At 43.0% G+C, this 9,887-nt stretch overlaps 1 protein-coding gene across 1 annotated transcript; it reads right to left on the bottom strand.

The window, feature by feature from the left end:
* Positions 1 to 4,365: 4,365 nt before the first annotated feature.
* SYPL1 (synaptophysin like 1) lies at positions 4,366 to 8,595 on the bottom strand. The gene is made up of 5 exons (XM_005423554.1): positions 8,527 to 8,595; positions 7,734 to 7,852; positions 6,360 to 6,564; positions 5,361 to 5,549; positions 4,366 to 4,482 (listed from the first exon to the last, which is right to left on the bottom strand). Exons 1-5 carry the CDS (start codon positions 8,593 to 8,595, stop codon positions 4,366 to 4,368), a joined length of 699 nt encoding a protein of 232 aa, XP_005423611.1.
* Positions 8,596 to 9,887: the final 1,292 nt, after the last annotated feature.

Genomic DNA, 9,887 nt, shown 5'->3' with positions numbered 1-9,887 from the left:
CAGCCAAGCAGAACCCACAGGGAAACATTAACTGAAAACATGGATAACAGAGAATAAGATTTCCTCAAAGAAAGAACGAAAGAAAAGCATGGTCAGGGTTGGCACATATTCCCCTAGCCCATAGAGTGCTTGTCCTGAAATAACAAGCAAACTTTTGACTGTGTCCATGTGGCCACAAATTTTAAGGATGGCACAACACAGCTCTATCTTGCTGCCTTCCTAACTCAGGATGAAGAATGAAAGATCCAGCAAGGAAGAGTGCTACTGAGTACAAGCAAATTTTTGGAAGCTACAACTGAAAATTAAAAGGAAAATTTGTAAAAACACAAGGCTAAAATGTTATTTTCTTCTCCCTGCTCTAAATGCATAGTGTCTGTAGGAAAGCAGTGTTTATAAGGGTACACCTGGATTCACTTGACATGACAGAAGGGAATTCCACATTTGAGTCAGTCTCTAAAATGCAACTAATATACAGAGACTGGACCTTAAACTTGAAGAAAATGCACTCATTCCCTAATATTTAAGAGATGGGGATGCACTCCTATCCTATACCATTCTTTTGTCTAATTATTCAGCTTAGTATTTCAAGGTGATTAAGCAGCAAAGTCTTGCTTCTGACACTGGTCTCTGTGACAACAGTTTTGCTTTAGGCAATACAGCAAATCTGTTAGGAATGAACACACGCTAAGTCCTCCCACAAGAATAGAAGTAGATGATCCATGATAATCCAGAATATTTGATGCGCTGTCATGACTTGCTCAGGAGTGGGGCCTTTTTGGAAGCATGAGGACTGTCTTCAGGCAGTTTCCAGGAGTGAGGTTCCCTACAGCTCCCCAGGACTTTGCAGTAGGGCAGGGAGCCAAACCAGCACAGCATGGCCCCAGCTTTATTTTTACTCAGTTTTGGGCAATGGGGAAAATAAACAGGCTGCAGGGACCCTGTGTGCATGAGCAGGTCATGAACCCACAATCTCACAGCCCTTCACATCAAGGTGGCATCTGTTTTCTTTCTCTTCTTCAGTGGCAGCTCCACACCCATGCCTTCCACTGCTAGCCAAGTGTGCAGCAGAGCCAGAGCCTTGAGGAATTCACCCCCCATCACTGTTTGGCTCCAGTACAATCCATTCTAGCAGTAGGGCTGGCCTGTCAGCTGGTGTTCCAGTGTCCCAGCCCCAGCCTGTGCTGCAGATGGGTTTGCTGCTGAGGTGACAGGGCCAAAGCGGTACAGACCCCAGAATGACTCCACCCTGCACTATTGGCACTGGCTCTTGGGGATTTGGCATTGCCAAGCCTCTCTTGCATTTAATTTCCTACTGCTTCTCCTGCAGGCTGGTGGCAAAGCTCTCAGCCAGCACTGACACCATGCCAGCTCCCACAGCAGGCATGCTCCCAGGAGTCTGCACATGCAGAATATACACAATATACAGCATTGTCACCGAGGCCTGACCCCAGATCACTGGTCACAGCACCCTAAATCACAATGTATTTACTTCCTTTAAACACCTCCTAATGCTAATGGAGTCTATTCTTCACTAAGGAGTTCTCTGTTGTCACCCCATGCTGACCCCTCAGCTTTATTTTCCTTCATCATCACCTCACAGCCTCTCTCCCCAACCATGGGCTTCTGATCAAACCCCCCCTCTCCAGCATCACCAGGAATCATACAGCACTGGACTTGCTAGGGCTGCAGAACTATAGGCTGCTACCAGGATAATTCCTGCAGTATGAGAGGATTTTTATGAGCTTGCTCCACTGATGGCTGCAAGTAAAATTGCTGCCAGCTGAGGATTACAAACCTGTAGAGAGCTGGCAGAGATCCAGGCCCTTTGTTGCCTCAGTACAGAGGGATCAAGCACACTGCATCCCCTGATAGCAGTGGTGACTCTTGTGCACTCAAGATAAAGCTGGGAAATCAGACAGCCATCCCCTCCCCCGCCATGAGTAAATAAGACACGAGTGTTTTGGGGCAGCCAGCACAAATATGTTAATTCAAAGGCAGGGACTGCTCAGCCCTTTGTGGGTGTCCAGGGTAAATGAGAGCAGCTGCTTTCCCCTGCTGCAGGATGCTTCCCATGCCATCCCAGCTGCAGGACCGAGCAGCCATCAAAGCCTGCAGGATTCTGATCAGTCCCTCCTCCCACAAAGGGAAAACAGCTTTATCCTAACGAGCCACAAGCGCACATGGGGTTACTTTTCCTTTCTTAAAATCTTGCTTGCTGTGGACTACATATCACACTTACCTTGGCCTGTTAACAGCAACCTGACTCAGCATTTAGCTCTGTGCAGCAGACACACATGCAGCCTGAATTTGTACAAAACAATCTCTTATTTGTGAATCTCTGTTTTACCAGCTATAGCCCTCCCTCTTCCATCTCCTCATCTTTTGAAGGACAGCACTCTGGGGGTGGGACACACTTGTTTCTTCTACAAAAACATAAGGGTAAATTTCAGCCTTAAGGAAACAAGGGATGTCTGTTTGAGTGAGTATGAAATTTAAGTTTTTGTTGAAACAATCAGTGTGCTAAGCTTTCCAGCTCTGTTTCACTTGTTGGCTAGACCTCAGCCATCAGTAAGGCCTGTACTGATCTAATCCGTTACAGCTCTTATGTGTGCAAAAATACTCACCATTGCCATTTACAACTAGGCCATGCCAATGACTAACAGATCTGTTTGTGACTAAATAGATAAGCACATAAGAAATAGACAGACAAATAGTTCTGTTGAAAATATTAAAGGCTAAAAAAAAATTTTAGCTACATCATATGTAACCTTAAGTCCCAAAGATTGAAAAACTTAATGTATAATTACCAGATTTTTTTCTTAGACAATATGAAAATAGGAGCTTCAGATTTTAGGATGAAATATGTATTTTTAAATGAGTAAACCTGCACAGTGATGCAAACAAATGAAAATTGCCCTCATTACCTCTTCCAAAAGGCAATTCCAATGAAATTCTGGATAGCTATAAGTTACAAAAGTCCCTGCTCTGAACTGAGGGAAAAAAAGCACGGAGCAGCAGAAGCCTGCAGGAGTGATACATAGCCCTCCTTACCAAAAAGAGCCCACAGGGCGCCAGTGTAAAAATCCCTCCAGCAGCACAGTAACTCCTCCAGCCATAGTTAAAGCCCTGCCCCAGAAGCTGCAAAGCCAACGAATGCATCTGCATGCACTGCTGCAGCAGCAAGGACACAAGGCACATTCCTTCAGCAGCACTCATACTGACTTTATTACACTCTTTGACACTACAGTTTACTATCAGAAGGTCAATAGCTCTGGCACACCAAACAATTACAATTTGCATTATATACACACTACTATGTCTATGTTCATCACAAGCAGTTTAAACCAACCAAAAAGAACTGAACAAAGCCTTTGTATTAAGTTTATTGAAGCATTCTTTCTGGGCAAGTCACAGGGAATCAGACACCTTAATAAAGAAGTCCACATGAGAAGACCCAAATACCATTCCCAATGAATGAGCTGAACATCAATGAAGAATTTGTCATATTCAGACATCTCCCCTTCCATCCTTTCATGTACAAACTTTGTTCATGCACCTCAAAAGTAACAGAGAGAAGCCTAAGCAGTAGCAGACTATATCAACTTTGATTTCTACAGTATTTGTAAGTGTTTTGGGCCACACTTTACTTTTCCTCTCTCCCCCACCTCCTTCAAGTGTTCCAATCATTTGTTGCACCCATATACAAACTCTCATATTACTGAGACTAGAAGCTATGAACTCATTCAACAAATTGCCTTGTTCAGATATTGTCCCCAAGCCATTAAACAATAACAACATATTAAACACAGAAGTAATGTCCTTCCTGACAGGCTCAGCAGCAGATCTGATACAATGATCTGAAAGGGCTATCTGGAAACCTATACATCTTGGCTGCAACTTTGACAGAGCTATGAATTTTACTCAGGTGATTTTTGCTAGGTATCAGTAGCAGGAAGAAACTAAAGTGCATTTTCACCTGCCCCAGGTGAATTTACTTTCCATTTTTCAGAGAAGACTTGGCAGAGCTAAACATGATGCAGTTATAACCCAGATAGAGTTGCTTCTCAGCCATACCTCCTATAAGGCTAATCTAAGGACCAGAAAGGGTCAGCATCCAGATAACCTCTTCATTTTGCTCTTTAAAAACTGCAATACAATGCTGCACAGCCTTGAAAGACACAATATATTTCATGATAATTAAACACTTCAGTTGGAGTACCTAAGACCTTCCATCAAACCATAGTACAAAATAGAAGTTTGTATGAATTATCAGTCATTGCTGAAATGAATCCTAATGGCTCACATCACACTACCAAGAGCATGGAAAGCGGAAGCACTTCAAAATATCAAAATATCAACCTGTTTTTATACCCTTTCAGTTGGACTTTCAGAAATTCTGTTCCATTGGCTGTGCAAGTTGGTGTCCTTGTATACAAGCCAAACATTTCCTGCCCATAAAATCATGTTAAGCAAGCCAAACACCTGTAGGGTAAAGAAAAAAAAAGGTGGGGAAGTAATATTAAGTTTGTTGTGTTTGATTGGGTTTTGTTTTTCTTTTTTTAAGACAAGCCAGAAAGTTCTCTTCAAGGCAAACCAGTAGGAAGCACTAATCTTTGGCACCCCTTTCATTTGGGCAAGACACTTCTAAATTCTCCAGAGTAATAGATGCTATTTTAGCTATTTAACAGAGCTCTTTGTAGACCAGATAGTCAAATTTACTTCATACTTTGCACAGAATTAGACAATTTTTTTTCAATCACTGAGCACCCCACATATGCACTCTCATACCAAATGACTGATTATTAGGCCAATGAATAACAGCCTGAGTTTTGAAAAGTAGGATTCACTAGGAAGATCACACAATAAGCCTAATTTGCTCTGATATGAAGTGTTCTTTGTATGAACATGAGCTTCATACCTTTATGTTCCAAGGAACCTCAATCTAATGTGTAAAAATGCTCACAGTTGAGTAAAAAGCTAGGTTCAGTACCAGCACAGCATTTCCTCTTTACTTACATCAGTCATCAAACCACTTGGGTGGCTCAGCAAGATATTTTAAGTTGCTCTTGGCTAAAAGCATAAATAGACACTCAAATGTGTCTAGAAATGCTGCATGTAACAGCTCTAGAGGCAGATCCTGCAAGATGTTTCTCTTAATTTCCTTTAGAAAAAAACTTGTTTCCTCCAAGAAATTATTTTCTCAGTGTTTTACCACAGTATTAATGGACCCGAATGACAAATAACCCATAAAGAAGTCTTAACACAGAGCAACACATGCAATCAGTAGAACAGGGCTCTCAGGTGCCATTTGTTGTTTCCCAATACATTTATTGTACCCATATGGTGGAAGGCATACATACCACTGACACATTCAGAATTCCCATGCTGGTCACAGAAAGAAAATGGCAAGTTGTTCCTGGTGCTTTGCAAGATTCAATTCCTGGCACAATGCTGGCTCCAGTGGACACCTTGATGTCAGCAAGTGCCTTTGCCCAAACAAAAGTACTGACCAGCCAGAGAAAGGCTATCAAGACACTGATTGCCAAGTCCTACACAAGAGAAATACTCATTAATAGGTTAAAAAAAACCTCAGGAATATATATGAGAGCAAGGCAGAGACAGTATCAGTTATATCACCAAAGAACTGCATCAGTGATAATCACAAGCAAATTCAGCCATTAACAATGTTATAGTTACAACTCAGTGTTGATAACCAGCTACAAAACTGCATCCTTGTGCTTGACAGATGCAAAAGACATCTTAACCTAAGAAATCTGTTTCTAAAATCAGATACCTAGCACCTATTCTATGAGAATTTAAACCAAAGTTAAGTAAAGTGAGGGTGATGGGATAAGGGCAGAGGATTTAAATCTGGATGGCTGATAGGCTAAAATTTGGTTTGAAAAGTCACTAAGTCCATTTTCAAGCATGTTATGAAATTTCTCCTTCAGAGCTTCAATATTGAAGGTGACTAAAATTCACAATGTAACTATTTTCCTCTGCCAATTGCAGCAGGTGCTCTATACAGGGAAAAATGTCAGATTAACAGAGGAGGTCCCACCTATGGAACAATTTACGACACAAAAGAAAGGTTGTGGTGAAGATACTGTTCACCTGAAAAAGTGAAAGTTCATTCCACTGCTTCAATAACTGCATAAGGTCTGATGCCATGGATGGCCAAGAGCTTTGGGGCCCCTTTTCTGCTCGAGTCCTGTACGGACCACTCTGAGATACTTGTGTTCACACTCCTTTTAACTTTTGTAACTACTGGATATTTACCAATTATTCTTGCATTAGCAATATTTCTCATCCCTTTGCAGCTTCAAAGTCAAAGCATTAAATATCTCAGTATTACTTACAGTTAGTGGAAACTTGTTATTTTGCTGATACACATGGTTATATCCAATATATACCACAAGGGCAGTAACACAGTAGAGGAACACCAATGCTGCCAGTGCAACAAAGAAGTGTGCAGAAGAGGAGAAGTCACCCATGAGGCAGATATCAGTCCAAGTGCCACCACAGCCTTTTGGGTCTGGTGCACTAAATACAGCAGTATTCAACCTGTGATGATTATATCCATGTAGTCAGAGTTTGCTACACAGTGGGAGCTTCATTTGCTTCATTATTTATACTTTATTATTATTATACTTCATTAATTATACTCCATGCTTCAGCATTCTGATTGTATAAGCTTACTCTGAAAGATACACTACAGATACATAAATAATCAGTTATGCAACACAAAGATTTGTCAAGCTCTCTGAAGATTGGATACAATCCTGCACTAAGATATACAACAGTACCTTCAGGACAAGAACCCTAATTGCATTTTTAGAGCGGTTGAACAAAAAATTCCCAATTTGGAAGCAGACTTAGCAACACTACTTGGCAGTTAAACAAGGTGATCAGGACTTAAGAGGAATTATAGCTACAAAACCCACAAGCACTGAAGCTGAATAAAAAAAGCTACGTGACTACCATTGATCACCCTGTGACCAGCACAGAATTATTTCAGATCCCCTCTCCCCTCCAAATGCTGGGTTACAATGCTGGGTTTTGTGACCAAATTCTGTACTGTTACTGGCTGTCCATTGAATAAATTTCTATATTTATTTATGTTATTACATTTATTGAACACTTATGGAACACCAACCCTGCACTCTCTGTAGTTGTGCAGCTGCAAGAACTGAGAGGAAGCCTTCTTCCTCCTGCTCCAGGAAAGGAGCTTGTCTCTACAGGAGCACTGCAATGACACTGAAGTATTTAGGTTTTTTGTGCCCAACAGCCTCACCAAGATAATGCTGAAATAAACTGAAAAGCATTATCCATTCAGTCTCTGAACAAAAATAGGATAATGGCACATTCAAAATAATCTTATCTGGACCTCCAAAGCAGCCACAAATTGATGAAGAATTAGGCTGTTAAAATGGATTGTGTTTTTTGTCTTACTAATTACTTTCTGTAGCATTCATGCACTGCTAGACTAGAGCTTAAGATAGAATAATACAGAGCATAACAGCCTACTGCCATTTCTAACTACTTCTTTCCGTAAGGCACTAACACATACAGTGCTTTGAATGACTTCAACTAAATATTTTAATGCTGCTACAGAGCAAGCCAGAAGTTTTGCATCTTCACTTATACAGTAAGCACATATTCATAAGGAAGCAAGTAGGGAAAGGGGGAATAAAAAATAATTATCAAGTAATAACTGAAGACCTAATGCTCACCTGAATGGATAAGCAAAAGCAGCTGTAACTGTTTTGTTTACCACACCTTCACAGGAAACTAGAAGAGCAGTTTCACCTTGAAAGCCTCCACACGTGGCAAAAACAAAGATGGCAAGAACCTGCACGAATTGATACACAGACACATTAATGCACACCACTAGAGCTCAAAGGAAGCAAACTCAACATTTTGCTGAAATAGCTAAAGACAAGAAATAGCAACAAAGTTAGCAAAGCTGAAGTATGAAGTGATGTCAAGAAGAAAATGTCAAGTTTCTAAAATCCAAAAGCATAAGCAACACTGCTAACCAAAGCCCATTGAAAAGTGCTTTCTGTATATTTTATTTTCAGTTGCACAGAATTTTTTGGGGGGTTTGTATTTTGTTGGGTTTTTTTCTATGCTAACAGCCAGCATAGTATTTCTTTCAGGTGATATAGGAAATATTTTTATAAGTCTTGCATATCCACAACTATGAATTCAAATAGAAAGTACATGCTCAGAGTACCACACATGAACTTGACTCTCTAAAGAGCTCTTATGTTCCCTTTTTTCACTATGCAGACCCTAAATCTCCAATCATCAGAACACACAGCAGCACAAGCTGCTGTAACACACTTGTAATTACCACATCCAGTTTATGTATCAGCAGTCCCAAGGGCATGGCTGAGGAGCAGCCCAGTGCTGGACACCCAGCAGCAGCAACCTGGGTCAGGGTCTGTCAGCCCAGGGGCTCACACCTCCCATGGGGAACCCAACCCAGGCCAGGCCAGGACACAGCCCCCCAGCTCCACTCACCCATTCAAGGACCTTGACAAAGCCCAGAGGCTCCAGGAGCACACTGATGTCCATCCTCAAGCCCACCATCATGGGAACAACCAAGGCAGCCAGCAGGACCCAGCACCAGCCAACTGCTACAGCATCCCTGGCACGTCCCTATAAGGGCAGCCCTTGCCACACCCCTCACCTGGAGGTGGGCATGGACCTACCCCCAGATACCCAGCTGGGGCTCTTCAGCCCCATGGACCCACCCCCAGATGTCCAGCTGGGGCTCTTCAGCCCCAGACCTTGGCTGGGGAAATGGTGCAGGAGCTGTCACCAGGGGGAATAGCACTGGCCATTTTGTGTAATGAGGCAACCATGACTTCTTCCTCAGCTCCTTCCTCTTCCTCTCTCCCACCCAGCACACTTTGGACAGTTACATGTGCTGTTCCTTGAGCTTGATGATTTGATGGCAAATGAGGCTCAAGCACCTGACAGTCTATGTGCTTGCCAAAATCTCATTGACTGCCTTTGGCTATTTAAGCTTTAGTTCTGTTTGTTTTCTGTGACTGCACTTTGTTGCTGATATGTTAATCATCAGCAAAATTGAAGAGCTAAAGCTCATGGTGAAGAAGGTTTGAGGATGTCAGAGGGGCTGGTCTCTTCCCTCCTCCCTGGTCAGAGACTGTGGATAGCCGAGGTGGCCACGGGCACAGCACTCACTGCCAGTTTCCTGGCTCTGATTCAAGATCCTGTAGGAATTTCCTCTGGGATTGCTGGGGGCCTTTGTGGAACATCAGGATGTCTGGTGCTGCTCTTGGGAAGGGGTGGCTACAGGAGGCTGTGGCTGCTTCCAGCAGGATCTGGCAGTTTATAGCAAGATCTGCAAGCAGATGCTGGCCAAAGGCCCTGGGTCCCAGCTGAGTGCCATTATTGCTGCCAGGCAGCCTTGCAGAAGGTGCTGAAGAGATGCCAGTGGAAGAGCTGGCTTTGGGTCCAGCTCCTGGGTGTAGTTAGAGGCTGCAGCAGCTTGTGCCAAAGGGGGCCTTCAGCTTCCACAGGGCAGCAGAGGCGTGCTCAGCTGTGGGGGTGGTGGTGTGCTGAGGGTCTCAGTCCCAGCACTGCCAGGATCAGCTCTCCCTTGGCTCAGATGGAGCTGCTGAGGGGTTGCAGCTCTCCTGTCCTGGGGCTGACAAGCTGAGGTGCTGTCACAGATATGTTTTATGAAAAATCCTTTCCTTAGGATTTTTTCTCCTGAGAAGCTGAGAGGCCTCAGGAACAAAATGTAAACAATGATTACCTACTGCTGTAGAATGCAACAGGTGCATCTGTGATTGGTCTCATGTGGTTGTTTCTAATGGCCAATCACAGTCAGCTTGGACTGTCTCAGTCAGTCA

The sequence above is a fragment of the Geospiza fortis genome, unplaced genomic scaffold (genome assembly GCF_000277835.1).
Source record: "Geospiza fortis unplaced genomic scaffold, GeoFor_1.0 scaffold424, whole genome shotgun sequence".
In the NCBI taxonomy this organism is placed as follows: domain Eukaryota; kingdom Metazoa; phylum Chordata; class Aves; order Passeriformes; family Thraupidae; genus Geospiza; species Geospiza fortis.
This window is presented reverse-complemented; position numbering and strand designations above follow the sequence as displayed.